This window comes from Palaemon carinicauda, chromosome 1, assembly GCF_036898095.1.
Source record: "Palaemon carinicauda isolate YSFRI2023 chromosome 1, ASM3689809v2, whole genome shotgun sequence".
Classification (NCBI taxonomy): domain Eukaryota; kingdom Metazoa; phylum Arthropoda; class Malacostraca; order Decapoda; family Palaemonidae; genus Palaemon; species Palaemon carinicauda.
Genome location: NC_090725.1, coordinates 77,923,584 through 77,944,989, shown reverse-complemented (window position 1 = coordinate 77,944,989; position 21,406 = coordinate 77,923,584). Strand labels below are relative to the sequence as shown.

Genomic DNA, 21,406 nt, shown 5'->3' with positions numbered 1-21,406 from the left:
TAGAATTACGCACAAAGAATTACTTGCCATTGCTCTGCTACTTCCAGGTCTATTCTTTACTATCAATAAATGTTTTGATTAAAAAATAAGATTAGGTTTGAGCATTTGATAAAAAAGGAAATCACATTGCTCAAAGTAACTCTTATTTTTAGAATCAAATTATTTTCAAGCTTGTGGACACTACACATTCCAATGACTTTCCTTTTAGCAAGTACCCATGTCCCACTACAGACACACTTCATACATACATACATACATACATATATATGAGAGAGAGAGAGAGAGAGAGAGAGAGAGAGAGAGAGAGAGAGAGAGAGAGAGAGAGAGAGAGAGAGAGAGAGAGAGAGAGAGAGAAAAAAAAAATATGCCTCGTTGCTCAAATTTCGATTTAATCAAACTTTTCCGTAAAATATATATGACTACAATTACATTCTCTTTTAAACTAGGTTAATTGTTTGATTAATAAATTCTTTAATTTATTCAGATTAGGATTCATCCAGAGTTAACTTTTAATATTATCAATAAAAAAAAATTCAAACAAATAACAGTACGATACTGTACACAAAAATGGATGAATAAATACAGAAATTATGGTATCATCTAAAGATACATATCAAATGACACACCGCAGTATTGCTGGGATACAAATGCCCAAGATATTTGGGAATAGTGCCAAGACAGATACTGCACCAAGGAGGCTCAGTGCCAACACCAGGTTCAACAGTTACTGCTAATCAAACTACACTCAGTACGCTGGTGAGAATGAGAGAGCTGGCAAGGAAAATCTTAATAGTCTTCTTCCTATCTGAATTTCCAACGTAAGACCTAAATTGCGTGATTTGTATATACTATAACTTATATCTCTATTGTGTTCATATCTTAAATTACATGGGCAATCAACGGAGCTTTATCTTGATTGATGGCACTACCTCAGTAGACACTGCTTTGATGTGCAACAGTTTGAGAGAGATGAAAAGTGTACAGTAATCAGTTCCAATTATGGAAATCATTAAATATGACTGTTCAATATAAACATTTACCAAAGTACTAAAACTTTGTGAAAGTGCATCTTAAAGTTAATGAATAATCTCACCTCAATAGTTGACGTGCTTGATTGAGAAAATTATTACTGTAAATCTAGCGATTGAAAAAAAATCCATCTTCAAGGTTCAAATAAAAACTAACAGAAAGATATTGTTTATTTCCCATTGGAAGCACTTATGAAGTTTTGTACAGCAAAAATATTACAATCTGGTTTAAAATCCATTTACAAAATATACAGTTCTCAACTCTACATATTTTCCTTGCCATCTCCTACATGACTAGTAATCTTTCATGAGAGTAAAATGTCACAACAATTCTTATAACAAAATCAAATATTTCAGTACTTTGCTAAAATTCCGTGATATTACCTTTGAAGGAGGACATTCTAAACTTCAAAACTAAAATACAACAACTCTACCCATACCCAAGACAATCTTGACCTAAGGCGCACAAAAAAAACCTTCAACGGGGTTGATAAATTAAAAAATATTAAATCATACAAGGACGAGCATCTAACGTACGCAACTAAGAGATAATGAGGTTATGGCACATGAGTTGACCCAACAAGGAACATGTATATTCTGGCATCCAGCAATGGCAGACCATTGATTGTACCATGAGGGTAGAATGGTTGCATTTTAATTAGAGTCAAGATGATACCCCTTCAAAATGGTAACAGGCCAATGAATTCTAGCGATGGGTCATTGAAGTAATTAGCACTTTTCCTTATCGTAAAATATTATTTTACGTCCTTCATCCCACCTACTATAGCAACCTGAGTAGAAAATCCATTGACTTAAGACACCATGAAAAATAATCTGACCAGCAACATTATAAATCTCTCTTTAAAATTCCCTACTGCTTATTACATTGGATATGAAAGGCTACCTACAAGAAACTAAACCATAGAATAGTAAATGACTGAAGTAACTTTAAAAGAGAAATAAGAGTAAAGATTGTTCAAACCTAAGCAGCTGGTGTTACCTCAGAAGTTGAGGTGACAGTTTCAACAGCAGGCATGACATTAGATTCTACAAGAGTCTGCTCTGCCACAGGTTCTACAACTGTTTGCTCGGCAGCAGGTTCAACAACAGACGGCTCTGTCGAAGATTCTGAGACAGTCTGTTCTGCAGCAACAGGTTCGACAACCGCAGACACTGTTACAGTGGGCTCTACGACAGACACCTCTGCAGCGATAGCTGTTTCAGTCATAACTGCTGAACTCTCTTCCCCTACAGCACTTCCGGAGGGTACAACAACATTTAGCGTTGGCTCACCTGGCTCAGATGCTGGTTCTACAGCTGGTTGTGCTGGTGGTTCTGGAGAAGCTTCCGGTTCTTGTGCAAGCTCACTAACTGCCATAGGAGAATAAAAAGAAAAGTTAGTATTGGTGACATCTTTTTCCACACGAGGCACAAACACAATATTGAATCAGTAATACCGAATCAATTTGACAAATTATGCAGTCTCTTCTAAATTAAAAAGATGAAATTTGAGGATATTTTTCACCATCATAAAGCTTTATCCTTCCAAGAACCTTCTCCAATCTTCACTAAAACTGTATAACAGATGATACATTAAATATAAAAGGTAATTAACTTTCTATAAAAAGGTGATTATCTAAGATTCCTTCTTAATTACTTTATTAAATAAATGAAGATCATATCAATTCTGTCTTAGTACCACGCCACCCATTGAGATATTACCACTGGAGTGTTATTGGGTCCTTTGACTGGCCAAATAGACTACCTGGAATCACTTTGTGGGACACCTAATAGTCTGACATACTCTTTACAATTTCTCAACTTTCCTCATATACCTGACACCACTAATATAGACCAAACAATTCTTCTTCACTCAAGGGTTTAACTACTACACTGTTAAAGGTAGAAGAGACTCTAGTTATGTTAACCCTTTTACCCCCAAAGGACGTACTGGTACGTTTCACAAAACCCATCCCTTTACCCCCATGGACGTACCGGTACGTCCTTGCAAAAAAATGCTATAAAAAATTTTTTTTTTTATATTTTTGATAATTTTTTTGAGAAAATTCAGGCATTTTCCAAGAGATTGAGACCAACCTGACCTCTCTATGACAAAAATTAAGGCTGTTAGAGCAATTTAAAAAAATATACTGCAAAATGTGCTGGGAAAAAAATAACCCCCTGGGGGTTAAGGGTTGGAAATTTCCAAAGAGCCTGGGGGTAAAAGGGTTAAAGGTAGAAGAGACTCTAGTTATGTTAAGCAGCTCTTCTTGGAGAAGAGCATTCCAAAATCAAATCATTGCTCTCTAGTCTTGAGTAGTGCCATAGCCACTGTACAATGGTTTTCCAATGTTTGGGTTAGATTTCTCTTGCTTGAGGATAAACTCATCAACCTCATCTCCTCCTATGCCTATTGACGCAAGGGGCCTCGGTTAGATTATGCCAGTCGTCTCTATCTTGAGCTTTTAAATAAATACTTTTCCATTAATCATCTCCTACTTCACGTTTCATAGTCCTCAGCCATATAGACCTGGGTCTTCCAACTCTTTTAGTGAATTGTGGAACCCAGTTGAAAGTTTGGTGAACTAATTTCTCTTAGGAAGTGCAAAGATAATGCCCAAAACCATCTACATCTACCACTCGGGCAATCTCTCTTATTTCATTTCTGCCATTTAACTGTCCTGCCATTTAACTCTAATAGTCTTCTGAGGGCTTTGTTCCAAAATCTACAAAATCTGTTAGATATAGTTTCATTTTCATACCACGACTCATGTCCATACACTAACACCGATCTCACTAAACTGATATATAGGGTAAACTTAGGCACACTATTCTATCTACTTCCTTATTTCCCTTTCTCAATGGGCTATTTTTTCTGTCCTTTTCTCACTGGGCTATTTTCCCTGTTGGAGCCTTTGGGCTGTATCATTATCATCATAGTTAAAATAATATTAATTTGCCAATCACATATAAATATAAAGTTTCAATAGAATTACTTTTTTCTTGACGCTTATTATTTTCTTATTTTTGATAACCACATACTTCACAGACAAATGGGTTATTCAAAGTACCATTTTATTATTACTGGTCAAATTAAAAACCTAGTTGGAAAAATAGAATACTACAAATGGGTTCCAACAGGGAAAGCAGCCCAGTATGAAAATGAAAGAGAGAAATAAGCAATATAACAACAAATAAGAAATAAGAATAATATATATCACAGAGTAGATAAGTGTTTTATAAAGTATGAAATGAGACTTATCCCAACCTATTCAACAGAAAAGCATTTGCATCAAGTTTGAACTTCGTTTCAACGATTCAACCACCCGCTTAGGAAGGTTAATCAACACTCTGGTTAAAGCTTGAAAGAAAACTTATAGAATACTGCACTGTGTAGTATTAACCCTTTTACCCCCAGGCTATTTGGAAATTTCCAACCCTTAATCCCCAAGGGGTTATTTTTTCCCCAGCACATTTTGCAGTATATTTTTTTTAAATTGCTCTAACAGCCTTAATTTTTGCCATAGAGAGGTCAGGTTGGTCTCATTCTCTTGGAAAATGCCTGAATTTTCTAAAAAAAAAATTATCAAAAATATGAAAAAAAAAAAAAAAATTTATAGCATCTTTTAGCAAGGACGTACCGGTACGTCCATGGGGGTAAAGGGATGGCTTTTGTGAAACGTACCAGTACGTCCTTTGGGGGTAAAAGGGTTAAGCCTTATTATGGAAAAGCAAGACTACCAGAAAAAACTGCATACCTAGTACTATGTACAGAATAGTAGTATGGGGCTGATCTAAATGCAAGAGATGGTCAGAATTATAAAATACTTTATGTAACATGCACAAAGAACTAACGGCACTGGTGCCGAGATTAATATCCAGATAAGGGATAAAGAATTTAATAGACCAGGTTTTTTTTTTTCAAACAAATAAGATGAGTTAGCAGTTGAAGACCAGCCTGGTGATCAATGCTCAAATGACGATAGAATGAAAGAATTGAAACATTTCATCAGAATACATGGATCACCAAAAATCTTGAAAATCTCTCTCAACATGGCAATTTTTTGTAAAACTGAAAAAAACATTGCAATTTTTTAGCACAATTAAAGAAACAATGTCTCTTCAGCTTGCATTGAAGGAACCACAGGTGGAGACGATAATTCGGAATGAGACGTTCTACGGAACCTAGGTGTCCCAGCAATTTCTGCAAAAGCTATACTAGCAGATGATGAAAGAAAGGGAGAGCCACCTTTCGAAACTGCACCAGCACCAGTCGGTCCCGAGATGAGAAAACTTTTCTTACAACAGCTTTGATGTCCATACCCCGATAAATTAAGTCTTTGTTTGCGCATTAGCATTGACTTCTCTCGATTCACCAAGATCCCCATATCATGACAGAACAAGAGAAGTAGGGTTCCCTCCAAGTCTGCCAAAATCAACCAACCTTCCAGGTAGTGCCGAAGACGAATGGCATTGGCATGTGCTCATGCTGATAACAGAGAAAAAACTTTGGTGAAGACTTACGGAGCTGCTGAGAGACCAAAGCAAAGAACTTTGAACTGGTACACTTTGCTTGCCATGTCAAAACAGAGGCCTCTTGGAGAGCGCCATTCCCCAGCAGGGATTGAATTTCTGCCTGAAGGGCTGAGTCGTTCGTTGATCCATGGCAGTAGGATCATGATGCCGCTAGTAATCAGATCAGGAGGGGGAAAGTTGATGAATGGGAGGCTGTACCCAGACTGAAAACACCTACAGTACACTGTTCCACCCCATGATACCACCCCTCACCCAACGGGTTACAGGCATCCTCCCACAGGTAGCCTTATAGAAGGACTGCTTCCCTAGTGGAGCTGCTGTTGGTTAGTCCCACACCTTAAGCTGGAAGGGGCAAGACGAGGGTCGCTCCTATGTGCAGGCTTGTGTGCCCATCTAACAAGATTCAATAATCTTGAGTGGCTGGAAGTGGAGACAGACTGTGGTCATTGAATGGAGAATAATTGCTAAAAAAGTAAGTCCTGACTCGTCTTCCTCCATTTTACAGTTATTACCTCTACCTCCTTTGTCGGGAAAACTAACACATTGCTGAGATTCAAGATCTCCCGCCGGCCAATCTATTTGTAGAATCTGGAGGCCATGGCGTCACATCTCTTCTCTCTTCAAAATGCAGTTTCCTCACTGGTTGACGGACTGATTAGTAAAAATTTTGACCGCTTTGGCCAGTGCCAGACAACATTCCTGAATGCCTTCCATTTGTCAGGGTCCATTAAGTCTTCGTTGTCGGCCAACATCTGAGCACAGGTTTGAGGGTGTGTGTGCTCGAGCTTTTGCATGCATAAGGTCTCTTCTCAGAGAGGGTTCCAAATTAAGCTCCATCCTGGAAGCACACGATGTAGGGGCATGTCTGGATAGCACGTGACGTGATGAGGTGCGCTTGGATGATGCACGAGGTGTTGAGGCGCGTCTGGGCGAGGGGCACACTTCATAACCCACCTTTTCCAAACCTGTAAAAGGCTGAGCACGGGGTAGCGAGGCCCGCGGGGCAGTGTACCACTACAGACTCAGGAAAGAAGGGGTTGTCTAGTGGAGCCAGTCAAGTTAATACACGCATGCTCAGGTATGCTGAAAGACATGTTACTCGAGTCTCGACAATACAGGAATCCTTGTGAGAAGCACGATTCTCATACATGGACCATGAGCGCCACCCAGAGAGAACAGCAATTGTCTCCTCAGCCAGTCTCTAGAAGAGATACAGAGACTAGTGTGACCAGTTGACTTCGAACAGAGGAAGGGAGGAGCCCCAGAAGGACTGACTCTCTCTTCTCTGCTCCTCAAGGAGACTAGCTGAAGTGTCAGCACCGGAGCAGAAACACTCTCCTGTGTTTCCTTCGAAGCAAATGCTACCACCAACCACTTCTTGGAAAAGACACCTTGGAGTCCAAAGAAGGTCCAAATAACTTGCAGGGCTTCTTACGGCCTCGAGACTTGACTCAAAGTTAATGGGTCACAAATCTTCTCCATACGGCTTCCAGAGGAAACCAACAGGGAAGGGTCGAAGGGAAGCATACCAGAGGTCAGAGGAAGAGATCGGGATTTATTTCATTTTGAGGATGACTCAGAAGGAGTAGAATCCCTTCTCCCTCCTCCTGCCATAATTGATCCACTAGGAGGGTGACCATTACCGACACTCATTACATGGAAATTCCTAACTGCAGGAGAGATCACTACCGGCAGGGCACAATAAATGTAAATCCTTCTCCTTCTCATGAAGGTACAGCACCGCAACGTCGTCCCGATACCCCCGGCTCAGTCAGCCTATCTGCAGACATCCCCACAACAAACAAACAGTAGCATGCTGGAAAGATAAGACAAAAATATCTAGCCAAGATACTCCAGCCACTGGAACATCTGCTCCAAGTAAAAGATTAACTACCATGTACTCCAACTTCGTTGATATCTCTCTCATGTAAAGGATGAGGGTTTATAGGTGTAGGAAAATAAATAATAATGCACTGTATATAAAAAGGAAACTCATGAAATAAAGGCATCAGCATCTACAACAATATATGACAGACATCTTGCAGTTTTACAATTTAGAGCACAAAGACCTCAAATACTGGGTATGACATGCTAAGCAACATGTAAGCCAAGCTTTTAAATAGTTAGGCACTAAAGATGATGGAATAAGTGTCTTGTTGAAACAGAGTAACGGAAAGCAGCAAATAAGCCATCTTCTGAAAACATAAACCATGATTACCATGTTGAAACAGAGTTACAGAAAGCAGCAAATAAGCCTTCTTCTGAAAACATCATAAACCATGATTACCCTTGGTGAGACCACCTTGAGCAAAGTGCCAACATCCAAGCAAAGTAACATCCCAAACATCAAAAAGAGTTAAAATGCATTGTATATATATAATTCCTTGTACAACCATTAAGCCTCATGATCAATACAGTGTACCGAGATTTCTGGAAGCACTATACACTTTAATTTCTGCAAATTTATGGCTTTAAGTCTACCTCAAATTGATAATGGTACTTTCCATTTACTGTACACACTTCACTCATTAGGTAACAACTCTACATCTACCATAGCCATTGTCCAATACAAAACCCAATTCAAGTACGGTATGGAAAATGATGACTTCTAGGACAGAGCCTTGAGACAATGCATGACGCACATCAGTGTTACGATTTGCAGTTTCAACCATTTCTCACAAAAACTTGCTAATCAAAACTTGGGTAGTACAGCCTGAGAAAGATAGAACCAAAAATCAAAGTACTAAAAACTAGGGAACTTCGCTGACTGTAATGATGAAAACACCTAATTTTAACAGTTAAATACCCAAGCTTAGGTTTTCTAATGTGGAAGTTATAACTAACTGTCGTTACCGAGTTAATCCTTCATTATCTACGCTGCATTACACACAAAACAAAAATTAAAATAACCAAACTTTCAGCTCACCTGGCTCTGGAGCTGGTGCTGGAGGCTCCGGTACAGGTTCTGGGGCTGGTTCAGGTGCTGGCTCAGGTGCAGGTTCTGGAGCTGGCTCAGGTGCAGGTTCTGGAGCTAGCTCAGGTGCAGGTTCTGGTGCTGGCTCAGGTGCAGGTTCTGGAGCTGGCTCAGGTGCAGGTTCTGGTGCTGGCTCAGATGCAGGTTCTGGAGCTGGCTCAGGTGCAGGTTCTGGAGCTGGCTCAGGCGCAGGTTCTGGTGCAACTTCTGGTACTGGTTCTGCAAAATGAAGTATATGCTCTAAGCAAAATATTGCATTCGTTCCAATTAAAAATATGCTATTAATCATGATCTCCATTTCTTTAAAATAACTCTTTAATCACAGAGATATAAATAACTCTTTAAACATAGATACATGAAACAGTAAATATGACATTTAAGCATTGGATTATATTTTGGTACACACTGTATACCTTGACATTCATATTCAAATTGCAAACGTAAAAGTTTTCAACTCCCCAACTGCTGTAAACAAAGAAATAACTTTTAGAAAGAACACAGCAACTACTTCCATTGTGTAACAAGTTGTTTATATATTTCATTTCTAAATACCCTCTTACTTAAGTAATCTGACATCAGACTACTAACCATATCATTTCACAAGAAAAATTCATCTACAGTGAACCCTCGTTTATCGCGGTAGATAGGTTCCAAACCCGGCCGCGATAGCTAAAAATCCGCGAAGTAGGGACACCATATTTACGTATTTATTTAACATGTATATTCAGACTTTTAAAACCTTCCCTTTACGTAGTACTGTTAACAAACTACCCTTTAATGTACAGAACACTTAATGCATGTACTACAGTACCCTAAACTAAAACAGGCACAAATATTAAAGGCGATTTTATATCATGCGTTTCCTAAACACGCCAAAAATCACGATAAAAAATGACAACCAATGTTTTGTTTATGTTTATCTCTGATCATAACGAAGAAACAGACGCATTTACATATCTGTGTATAGGTTAGTTTTTGCATCGACAGCAATCTTACCAAGTATTGATTATATGTTGACTTTGTTATTACCAATGTTCTTAATTTTTCTTAGAACTTCCAAATAAATGAAATGAATGCCATTTATATAATGTTTTCTTTATGACGCCGCCTGAAACGGAAACCTTCCATTTGTTTACGCTCCATCTTCGATCATAATAAACAAACGAACGCATTAAACACACATGCTCAAAGTGATAACTAATGATATAACAAACATTTAGTAAACATTATGTTATTACAAATATTTTACTTATCGTATCCATATAAATTCCTAAATTCGTAGCAAAGCTGGAAACTTTTTTTTTTTCCTTATGCGTTTAATCCACAATAGCAAACTGCCCGCTAATGACAGAATGATAATTTACGATAATTTTTAAACTGTTACGAAAGATAATTGTTCTTTCCATATCCAAAATACTTTTCCTAACTTCAGTTATAAGTCAACTTGAAGAAAGTACTAGGCCATTTTTAGTCATCGAAAAATTAAAGTTACCGCTATTACGTTCGATGTGACAGAGAGAGAGAGAGAGAGAGAGAGAAGAGAAGAGAGAGAGAGAGAGAGAGGAGAGGAGAGGAGAGAGAGAGAGAGAGAGAGACAGAGAGAGAGAGGAGAGAGAGAGGAGAGAGAGAGATGAGGAGAGAGAGATGAGAGAGAGAGGGAGAGGAGAGAGAGAGAATGGTTTTAAATGTACTAAATAATAAAACCTGATAGGTTATAACACATTGGTGCTTATGTAATATTAACTGTATAGATGGTTTGAATAAGTTAAGAAATGGTGTACAGTAAACAATTCTTTGTTAATGTATTTCGTCACCGCGCATATTCTTGATGTGATCACAGCCAAAAGTAAAACAAAAAGAAGTAAAAAATACTCGATTTTTAAAAACACACCCGAAATTTAAAAACATAAAGTACCATGTTTTATTATAGCGCAATTGACTATTTAAAGAGTAAAAGTTTTTTCTAGAATAGAATGGTGTTTCCTAAAAAATAGTAGTTTGCTGACAATATTGGATACCGTATTTAAAGCTATGATTGAAATGGATGTACTGTATACCACGGTATAATTTTTTTGTTTTGTATTTACATTGACACTTTAAGAACAACCTATTTTGGTTTCTTCACCTATTTGTAATTATTGTATAACACGAGAGAGAGAGAGAGAGAGAGAGAGAGAGAGAGAGATGGAGAGAGAGAGAGAGAGAGAGACGAGAGGACGAGAGACGAGAGCGAGAGAGAGGAGAGAGAGAGAATCAGCTGTTGTAATCGAATGCTGTGTTTTTGTTTCCTGTACCTCCTGAAGCGAGGAGTTGATCGCCACAACTAACAATATTCATGTTAATTTCATTCTTAAACTCAAGTTGCCATATGTGAACTAAGGTTTTAATTCTTACGAGAGAGAGAGAGAGAGAGGGAGGAGAGAGAGAGAGAGAGAGAGAGAGAGAGAGATTGTTTTAAATGTAATAAACAAAAAAATATGATAGGTTATAACACATTGGTTGCTTATGTAATATCAACTGTATAGATGGTTTGAATAAGTTAAGAAATGGTATAAACAATACTTCGTACGCGCATATTCTTGAGACCGGGCAGCTAGACGTCAGCTTGATCTGATCACCAGCCAAAAGTAAAACAAAAAAGAAGTTAACAATACTTGATTTTTAAAACACACCCGAAATTTAAAAAACAAAGTACACGCTTTCTTAATGTGCAATTAACTATTCAAAGAGTAGCAATTTTCTAGAATAAAATGATGTTTCCCCAAAAAATCAAAAATTTTAAAGTAATTTTTATTTTTCCTAACATACTTACCGAGAACTACTTTCTTAGGAGGTTACCTGTAATCTCCTCTCTACCGACCAGAGTTTTGTGTAGTATACCCTATACCCCGTTTTCTATGGAGGGCTAACCCGGGAGTGAGAGAACGTGCCCCGAGGGTAGCCTTTGAGCTAGGTTGAGGTCCGCTTGGGTCTCGTGAGCCAGTAAGTTCCTCGGATGTTGCAAAAAGTCCCTGCAAGGGCAGAAAGGCACTCGGGGAAGGTAGGGGAGGGGCCATTACCCGAAAGTAATTCTCGGTAAGTATGTTAGGAAAAATGAAAATTACTTAAACTTTTGATTTGTTCCAACACGAACACTTACCTCGAACTACTTTCTTAGGGAGACTTACACTTTAGGAGGTGGGGGAGTGACTTCCTGACCTTCAGACCCAGCAAGTGGACGCCAAGAAGCCTAGATATGAACTAGGTTTTAAGACAAAAACAAACTGGGAAAACAGATGTAGGGTAACTACACAAAGAGCTCACGTTAGTGTCTAAGTACTCACCCTTTGAAAAATTCTTCTGATGCTGAGTCCAGTAATGCAGTTTGCAGAGACGTGTTCTTCAATGGTTACATAAGTGTGGTTATCTCCGATAGGGATAGGAAACGGGGGATTAGGGTGAAAAGGAACGAACCTGTGTCTCCTGGTTTTGCTATCCACGATTGAGCCTGGGGCTTTACCGTTAAATCACTTGGAGCGCGGAGATGACTGTCCCAATGGAGAACCCGTCTAAGGACCTTCTTGAGTAGTCCTTGAGGTAATGGGCAGTAAAGGTTGACTGGTTCGACCAGGTGCCCGCTCGAAGGATCTGGCCCACTGCCATGTTCTTCTCAAAAGCTAAGGAAGTGCTCAGACCTCTGATGTCATGGGGCTTGGGAGTGCCTGGCAAGGCCAGTCCCTCCTCCTTGTAGGCCCTGGCAATAACTTGTCTCAACCAAAAGGAAACGGTATTCTTCGATACCTGCTTCTTTGTAACACCTGTGGAGATGAAAAGGCTCTTGATGCCTGGCCGGAGATGTGCAGTCCTCTCAAGGTATTTTCTAATGGCACGGACAGGGCATAACCTCAAATCCTCAGGATTCCCAGTCCTAGGAATAGCTGGCAGAGAGAACCCCTCGAATTTAGGATCTCAGACTGCTGGGTTCTGGGTTTTCGCCACGAACGAAGGGACGAACTTGAAAGAGATCTCTTTCCACCCCTTCGAATGAGAGACGTCCTAAGACAGCCCATGGATCTCACCTACCCTTTTCGCAGAGGACAAGGCCAACAAAAAGACTGTCTTGAGAGTGAGATCCCTGTCTACAATATCCTTCATTGGTTCGAAGGGAGGGCTACTTAACATCTTCAGGACCCTAGCTAAGTCCCACTGAGGCACCCTAACAGTTTGCGGGGGGCAGGACTGTTCAAAACTCCTGACAAGCATAGAGATGTGTCTAGAGGAACCCAAGTCGATGCCCTTCAGAAGGAAGACTTGACCCAAGGCTGCTCGTACTCCTTTTATAGCTGGGATTGACATCCCTATCTCGTCCCTGGGATATACTAGAAAGTCTGCGATGTCTGGGACCGAGGCTTTGAGGGGTTTTATGCGCTTCGAAGCGCACCACTTTGTGAAAGAAGCCCACTTCGCTTGGTAGACCGCTGCCGACGACCTTCTCAGGTATCGCGACATCCTCTTAGCTGTTCCTGCCGAATATCCTTCCTTCTTCAGGAGTCGCTCGATAGTCTCCAGGCGTGAAGGCGTAGAGACTGTGGGTTTTCGTGGAACCTGAGAAAGTGCGGCTGTTATAGAAGATCTGACCTGTCGGGGAGTGGCCACGGAGGATGGCTCGTCAGGTCTTTTAGGTCTGCGAACCACTCTCTCTCCGGCCACCAGGGCGCTACCAAAGTCATCCTTAAGTTCCGGGCAGCCCTTACTCTGTTGAGAACTTGCCTGATCAACGTGAAGGGGGGAAAAGCGTACACGTCTAGGTTGTCCCACTTGTGCTGAAAGGCATCCTCCAAGGCTGCCTTTGGGTCTGGGACAGGAGAACAATACACGGGAAGTTGCGCGTTCAGCTTGGTTGCAAAGAGGTCCATCACCGGGGAACCCCAACGTTGAATGATGAGCCTGGCTACTTCTGGGAGGAGGGACCATTCTGTTCCTACTATCTGACCCATCCTGCTGAGACCGTCGGCTAGAACGTTCTTTTTCCCGGGGATGAACCTTGCCAATAACACTACCTGGTTCGCTTCTGCCCAATCTAGGATCTCTAAGGCGAGATCGCACAACTCCCTTGATTTCAAGCCCCCTGCTTCTTTATGTACGCTACCACTGTGGCGTTGTCGCACATCAACGCCACAGTGTTTCCCCTTAGTAGATCGACGAAGTGCAGGCAAGCTTTCTGGACTGCCTTCAACTCTAGGACATTGATGTGTAGGCCTTTCTCCCCGTTCATATAGGTTCCTCTCGCCGTCCCGTTGAGGAGATGGGCTCCCCATCCCTGGTTGGAGGGGTCTGTGAATAGAAGCAACTCGGGAGGGTTGGTCGCGAAGGGCATCCCGTTGAGCGAGTTCGACCGGCAATGCCACCATTCCAGGGAGGGTATTGTGTTTGGTAGGACTGGGATTAATTTCTGGGGCGAGCCCAGTTGGTTCCAGAAGCTCTTCAGGTTCCATTGGACGGCTCTGAGTCTGAGTCTCCCCTGGGGAACCAGTTTCTCCAACGACACCAGATGACCTATTAGCCTTTGCCAGTCCTTCGCCCTCCTGGGTTGCCCCGACAGGAAAGGAAGAAGGATCTTCATCAGATTGCTTATCCTCTCCTCCAACGGGAAAGCTTTCACTAGTAGGGAATCCAGTGTCATCCCCAAATAGGTCATTCTGGTGGAGGGAGATAGGTTCGATTTTTCTGGGTTGATCATGATACCCAGACCCTTGCAAAACTGGAGAAGTTTTATACCCTGCTCGTTCAAAACGTCCTCCGAGGAGGAAGGAAGCAACCAGTCGTCCAGGTACCGGATGAGGCGAATGCCTCGCTCGTGAGCCCACACAGAGACTGTCGTGAAGACTCTCGTGAATACCTGGGGAGCTGTCGACAAGCCGAAGCAGAGGGTCTTGAATTGCAGGATCTGGGTATCCCATTTCACCCGGAGAAACTTCCGACTTGAGGGGGTGGACCGGGATTTGGAAGTATGCGTCCTTGAGGTCTATGGTCATCATGTAGTCTTTCTCCCTCAAGGACAGCAAGACTGACTTCGGAGTGTCCATTTTGAAATCTGTCTTTCGCACAAACCTGTTGAGAGCTGACAGGTCTATCACCGGTCTCCACCCCCCCGTCGCCTTTTCTACCAGGAACCGGCGGCTGTAGAAACCTGGCCCTGGGTGCAGGATCTCCTCCATGGCGCCCTTTTCCAACATCGTGGACACCTCTTCTTGAAGGGCAGTCCTCTTCAACGGGTCCTTGGTACCAACCACTCTGACAGGCTGGCCGGAATTAAAGGGGGGGGTTCTGTCAAGAACGGTAACCTGTAACCCTCCTTCAGTACGGACACTGTCCAGGGCTCTGCTCTGTGAGCCTTCCATGCTTGCCAATGTAGTCTGAGGCATCCCCCAACCTGAGGCTTGGGCAGGAGTAGGGGGCCTCCCACTCTACCTCCTCCTGGAGGAGCGGCCTGAACGACCTCTCCTGGAGACAGAATAACCTGTCCTAAACGAGGCCGACGCTGCTGGAGCTCCTCTACGGGGGGGCTGAGGCGCTGAGGCCCACGAGGAAGAAGGGGCTTCTCTCCTCGTCAGGTTAGGCGGGGCCTGAGAAGTAGAGGGACCGTCTGAGGCTAACCTCTTGTAGGGGGGCCTCCTTACCGGTGGAGGCCTAGGAGCGTTCACTTCTTTTCTCTTAGCCACCTTTTCCATGATCTCCTCTAGCTCCTTCAAGGGGAACAAGGAGTCACCCCACACAGGAAGGCTCCTCATGGCCCTCGCCTCTCTGTCTGGGACCTTCCGGGAAAGCTTCGCCAGAATGGTGTCCCTTTTGCGAAGAACCCAATTCGCTCCCTCAGAAGGCTTTGCTGTTCTGGGTACGTCAGGTCATATGTGGCTTGCACACCTACCAGTGTGGAAGCCCACCAGTCCAACCAAGAGGAGACGTGAACTAGGTCTTTCGACATCTCCATCATCGCAGCCTCCGACTGTGAAAAACAAATCGGGGCTGAAGAGGCTCTGTCCTCCGAGGCACCCTGTTCCAGAACGTCGAGGGCAGGCTCCACCTTGCAGGCTCCCGGTCGTTGTCCCTCTGGCACATAAACCCTGCTCTGTGTCTTGAGCCCTTGGGGCAACTTCGAAGAGCTCTGCGTTTTGGGAGCTTCGGCATTGCCTGCCACAACTCTTTCGACGTGAGCCCTTCCCAGGACGAGATCTCCGGCCACAGGTAGGGCCAGAGAGGTTTTCTGTTGGACGCGTGCCTGCATCAAGAGGGTAAGGCTGGACCTCCAGTAGTCCTCATCGGTTGTAACTGGCTCTTCAATTCTATGATGCCTTCAGATCAGGCCTATAACTTTCCGATAGGCCGAGTCCTCGGTCGAGGAACCTTCCCTACCGTCAGCAGAACCTTCGGCCTGATCCCGAGGAGCCGGGTCACCGGGCACTCCGCCCGGGCGCTTTGGTTCTGGCACAACAGGCACTCCCCTGCGGAGGTACTGGTCTTCCCCGGCGGAAACCTCCGCACCAGGTTCGGGGGTCAGAACTGGCATCGCCGTGCCGGCGAGGACTACCGTTCGTGCATTCTCTCTGGGGGATGAGGACGCGGATCCCGTGGGCTGACCCGACGGAGGGAACCGTTCCTTAAAGTCCGAGGCTGCCCGTAAGGAAGCATGGTTCCCCCCGCTGGGCGGGGTGAACCGGAAGCTTCGCGGCCTTACGCCTGCCTGAAGAGGCCTTCTCGCATTTCTCCCTGCGAGGGTCATATCTACGCCTGGAGGATGGCCTCCGTGGCGAGAAATCCCTGGATTGCCGGTCCGGGGAACACTGTAACTCAGACTTACGGGGAACGAAGACCCAATCACCATCGGGGGACCTACTCCTCCTGTGTTTCCTCCGTGGAGAGCGGGACCGTCTCCTGCTGAACCTCGAACGGGATCTTGAGCGGGAACGCCTGCTCCTGGACCGCTCCCTCCGGCTCCTCCTGGTTTCTTCTTCTGAAGAAAATGAAGCCCCACCATCCGAAGAGCCCGACGAAACTGTACCACCCGCACGACGGGCAGAAGCGGAGGCTACGGAGGGCTTCGCGACTCGTTGCGTACCCGAGGTAGAGGGTTGCAGGAAGGTTTCTGGGACCGTCGTCAGAGGAGCTGGAAAAGAGGGTTGACGCCCTACACAAGGGAACCAGGTATCCAGGCCCTCTTCCATCCGTATAAGGGACCTACCTGGCGTTTTAGGGAGCTTCCACCCGAAGGAATCACTTACTGTGGAGTCTAACTTACCCTGGGTGTCGCCACCTGCCGAAGAACCTGAAACACAGGCCCACAAAGGGGGCGAAGAAACAGATACAACATTACTACACCATAAGGGGTCGTCGGAGGAAACGTGCCCCCCAAGCACAAGGGCAGAGTCTCCAGAACCCCCCGACAGAGCACTACCAGGCTCCCCATTAGCCTGAGAAGTCCCCGCAACCCCCACTTCACACACACTAGACTCCTGGGGAAGAACCTTCGGCTCTTTCCCCGCAACGAACTTACCTCGTCCCCTACTCTGGGTAGGGGAAGGCGACACAGAAGGCCCGTCGGACCGTCCACTGGGTGACGGTAGCGGCAAAGAGACGCTAGATTTTCTGGGCGAACGTTTCGACGACTTCTTTTTCTTCGTGCCGTATCGCACCCACTGAATCTCACTCCAACCAACACACTCAAAGCACATATCCGATGGTGAGCACATCCTGCCCCTACAGGAAGAGCAAAGGGAGTGAGGGTTCACTTCGGGCTTGGAGAGGAACGCTCCACACGACTTACCGGCTCTAGGCCCAGGACAACGGCGGATTTGCTCCATAGCACACAACCACAAGACACAGGAACGAAGGGAATCAAAGGGATACACTTGGGAAGCACAAGGAAGGGTAGTGAACACACAAGAACACAAGGGATAAGCACAAAGCTACCACGCGGTAACCACACGGGACACACGAGGCGGACACAAAGGGTCGAGAGAGACGAGAGCGACGTATGGTATCACGTCGCGACCAGAGAACTTACTGGCTCACGAGACCCAAGCGGACCTCGACCTAGCTCAAAGGCTACCCTCGGGGCACGTTCTCTCACTCCCGGGTTAGCCCTCCATAGAAAACTGGTATAGTGTATACTACACAAAACTGGTCGGTAGAGGAGATTACAGGTAACTCCTAAGAAAGTAGTTCGAGGTAAGTATTCGTGTTGGAACAAATAGAGGGTTGGGCATGAATGTAAAGAGAGTTCTATATGAGAAAGTGATTGTACCAACTGTGATGTATGGATCGGAGTTGTGGGGAATGAAAGTGATGGAGAGACAGAAATTGAATGTGTTTGAGATGAAGTGTCTAAGGAGTATGGCTGGTGTATCTCGAGTAGATAGGGTTAGGAACAAAGTGGTGAGAGTGAGAACGGGTGTAAGGAATGAGTTAGCAGCTAGAGTGGATATGAATGTGTTGAGGTGGTTTGGCCATGTTGAGAGAATGGAAAATGGCTGTCTGCTAAAGAAGGTGATGAATGCAAGAGTTGATGGGAGAAGTACAAGAGGAAGGCCAAGGTTTGGGTGGATGGATGGAGTGAAGGAAGCTCTGGGTGATAGGAGGATAGATGTGAGAGAGGCAAGAGAGCGTGCTAGAAATAGGAATGAATGGCGAGCGACTGTGATGCAGTTCCGGTAGGCCCTGCTGCTTCCTCCGATGCCTTAGATGACCGCGGAGGTAGCAGCAGTAGGGGATTCAGCATTATGAAGCTTCATCTGTGGTGGATAATGTTGGAGGGTGGGCTGTGGCACCCTAGCAGTACCAGCTGAACTCGGTTGAGTCCCTTGTTAGGCTGGAGGAACGTAGAGAGTAGAGGTCCCCCTTTTTTTTTTTTTTTTTCATTTGTTGATGTCGGGTACCCCCCAAAATTGGGGGATGTGCCTTGGTATATGTATGTATGATTAATAGTTTGGGGTTTTATTCATGCTGTAAAATCCCTACAGTGCAAAAGAAGGTCGTACTACAAAATAAACATAAAACTGTTTGTGGTTCATATTTCTCCCCAAGAGATGATTTACCATTCTAATGCACGTCATCCCCTATGTCTAGTACATCAAATGCTTAGTTTGATGCCGTGTCAAGTGATTTTGAAGCAGTTGATTTATAAAACCGTGATGAGAATGCCTTAGAAAAAAATGACAAACATTATAGAACAAGTTAGGCATAATGAAGGGGGAAAAAAATGAAGTCGAAAATTCCATCTTGTTCTGGTTTAATACCATTAGATGTTGATATGCTCAAGACAATTTTTCATTATAATATTGGGCCATGTACTCTATGCTTATGCCAGGTTACTTGAGAATACTAGACATGAAACTAGAAGAGAATTATGGGGTTACCACTGCTGTAGTAAGTTGTAAAGTTTCTGATTATTAAAAAACCTAAAGCCTCAAGTGCTTTGATGAGCGTAAAAATTTTGGAGACAATAACATGAGCTTAGTATATGCCTATCAAATGTCTGGGATAAGATTTGGGAAAATAACTGTTTCAAATATGAAGCAATTAAAAAACCACATTATATAGAGGAAATGTATTCCCTGGAGGCTTCAAAATGTAAAGGTTAGGGACAAAATAGGAGGAGGAGGAGGAGGAGGAGGAGGAGGAGGAGGAGGAGGAGGAGGAGGAGGAGGAGGAGGAGGAGGAGGAGGAGGAGGAAGAGAGAGAGAGAGAGAGAGAGAGAGAGAGAGAGAGAGAGAGAGAGAGAGAGAGAGAGAGAGAGAGAGAGAGAGAGAGAGAGAGAGAGAGAGAGAATTTTGGTTGTCTCAGACGTTTTAGTCCATCTGCAGACTCCATTTTCTTTTTGGTAGAGTGATTAAGTTAAAGCATTTAGTGTTTACAATCTTGTCTAACTTATTTTTTAACTCTTTTACCATGTTACTCTTTACTACATCCGCTGGAAGTCTATTCCAAGTATTTGAGAGAGAGAGAGAGAGAGAGAGAGAGAGAGAGAGAGAGAGAGAGAGAGAGAGAGAGAGAGAGAGAGAGTGTGTGTGTGTGTGTGTATGTTACAAGGATTTTGGATGTCTCAGACATTTTAGTCCATCCACAAACTCTTTATTTCTCTTTGGTAGAGCGATTAAGTTTAAGCCTTTAGAGAGTTCTTACAACCTTGTCTAACTTATTCTTGAACTCGTTTACCATGTTACTCTTTACTACATCTGCTGGAAGTCTATTCCAAGTATTTGCTATTTTGTATGTAAAGAAATTGGCACATCAAGAGGTGTATCTTTTCAATTCCAGTTTGTATCAGTTACCTCTGGAATGATTTGCGGTAAGCATGAATAGATTTTTGTCATCTCCACTTTTTATTCCTCTAAGAATTTTTAATGCCTCAATCAACTGTCCCCTTAGTCGTCAAGGTTGTAGATCAAATAAGTTCAAACGTTCCATGTTCCGTCTATATATAAATTGCCTTAGTGTTGGAACTAGTTAGGTGGCCCTAGCTTGTAGTGCTTCCAGTCTATCTATATCCTTCTGAATACTTGGAGCCCAGATTTGGACTCTGTACTCTAGATGGGGTCTTGCTAGTGATGTGTACAGCTGAAGTAGAATCGTTTCTGTATTTGAATCGTTTCTTTATGTAACCTACTAGTTTTTGTGCTTTCTTTTCAACTTTTATGCTGTTGGTGAACTTCAAATCCTTACTGATAATAATACCGGGTTCACACTTTCTACTTCATTACTCAGTATTGAGTAATCTATAACCTATATGCATGACTTTACATTTCCCCCGGTTGAAAGGCATTTGGCATTTGCCATTTACTGGACCATTCTCTTATCTCCCCCACCCCACCCCACACACACACAGAGAGAGAGAGAGAGAGAGAGAGAGAGAGAGAGAGAGAGAGAGAGAGAGAGAGAGAGAGATTAATTTTTGTACAAGTATGAATGTGTGGAGCGAGGCATTTCCATATTTCAAGGAAGGGATTCACCACATGTAAATAAACAACCTTAAAATATGTAGAAGTGTCCTTATGATCCTCAATGATGAGGTATAATTAGCGCTAAAAGCCCATAATAGTAATCTTTTTTCGACAGATTTCTTTAAAAAAAATCTATCCCAATTTCTAACAAACTGAAATGTCCAGAGAAAAAATACTTTAACTTTTTTATATTGACCAATTCTTAGTTATCATTCAAAACATGAAAAGATATGGAATTAAATTACCTACAAATTGATACTCCCATTTATGGAAAAACACAAAACACAAATACAGAATCATCAAATTTCTGAGAAAAAAATGAAGCCCGTTTTCTCAAAATATAATTTTCATTAGAAAATTACTTTTTCAATATTAAGTGATTTTTAGCATTCAAACATGAAAAAAGAGAATCTTATAACCTACATTCACTTTTAGAAAAAAATCCAACATGTCTATATGAAAAATGGCTGCCATTGAAAGTGATTTTGATACTTTGATTAAACATATATGATAACCAAAGCTGAATAAGAAACTTTCCCATGTACTACTTTTAAGAATATAAAATTCTATGCCACATGGTTTTTCAATTAAAGAAATTAGTTGATAAATAAGAAAAGAGTGGGAGTTTGAAGTAACCCCAAGATAAGACACTTTCAATGGGGCAGTCACATCCCTTGAAGCCATCTTAGGGAAAAAAAAAAAAAAAAAAAAAAAAAAAAAAAAAAAAAAAAAAAAAAAAAAAAGACTAATTAAGTAGAATAAACCTCTATTATAAATGTCCAAAATAAAATTGCAAACCTGACTTAACCTAAGCTTCATTCAAGGGCCACAACAAACATTAACCCTTTTACCCCCAAAAGGACGTACTGGTACGTTTCACAAAAGCCATCCCT

The 21,406-nt window shown here is 42.9% G+C and overlaps 1 protein-coding gene across 2 annotated transcripts in view; it reads right to left on the bottom strand.

Moving 5' to 3' along the window:
* Window positions 1-21,406, bottom strand: part of AIF (Apoptosis inducing factor) — a 115,686-nt gene that overhangs the window by 58,843 nt on the left and 35,437 nt on the right. For both annotated transcript variants that reach the window (XM_068382177.1, XM_068382185.1), the window contains 2 exons: window positions 8,491-8,757; window positions 2,322-2,399 (listed from right to left, as the gene is read on the bottom strand). In XM_068382177.1, the coding sequence (XP_068238278.1) occupies window positions 2,322-2,399; window positions 8,491-8,757 (345 nt within the window). The remainder of the gene's footprint in view (window positions 1-2,321; window positions 2,400-8,490; window positions 8,758-21,406) is intronic.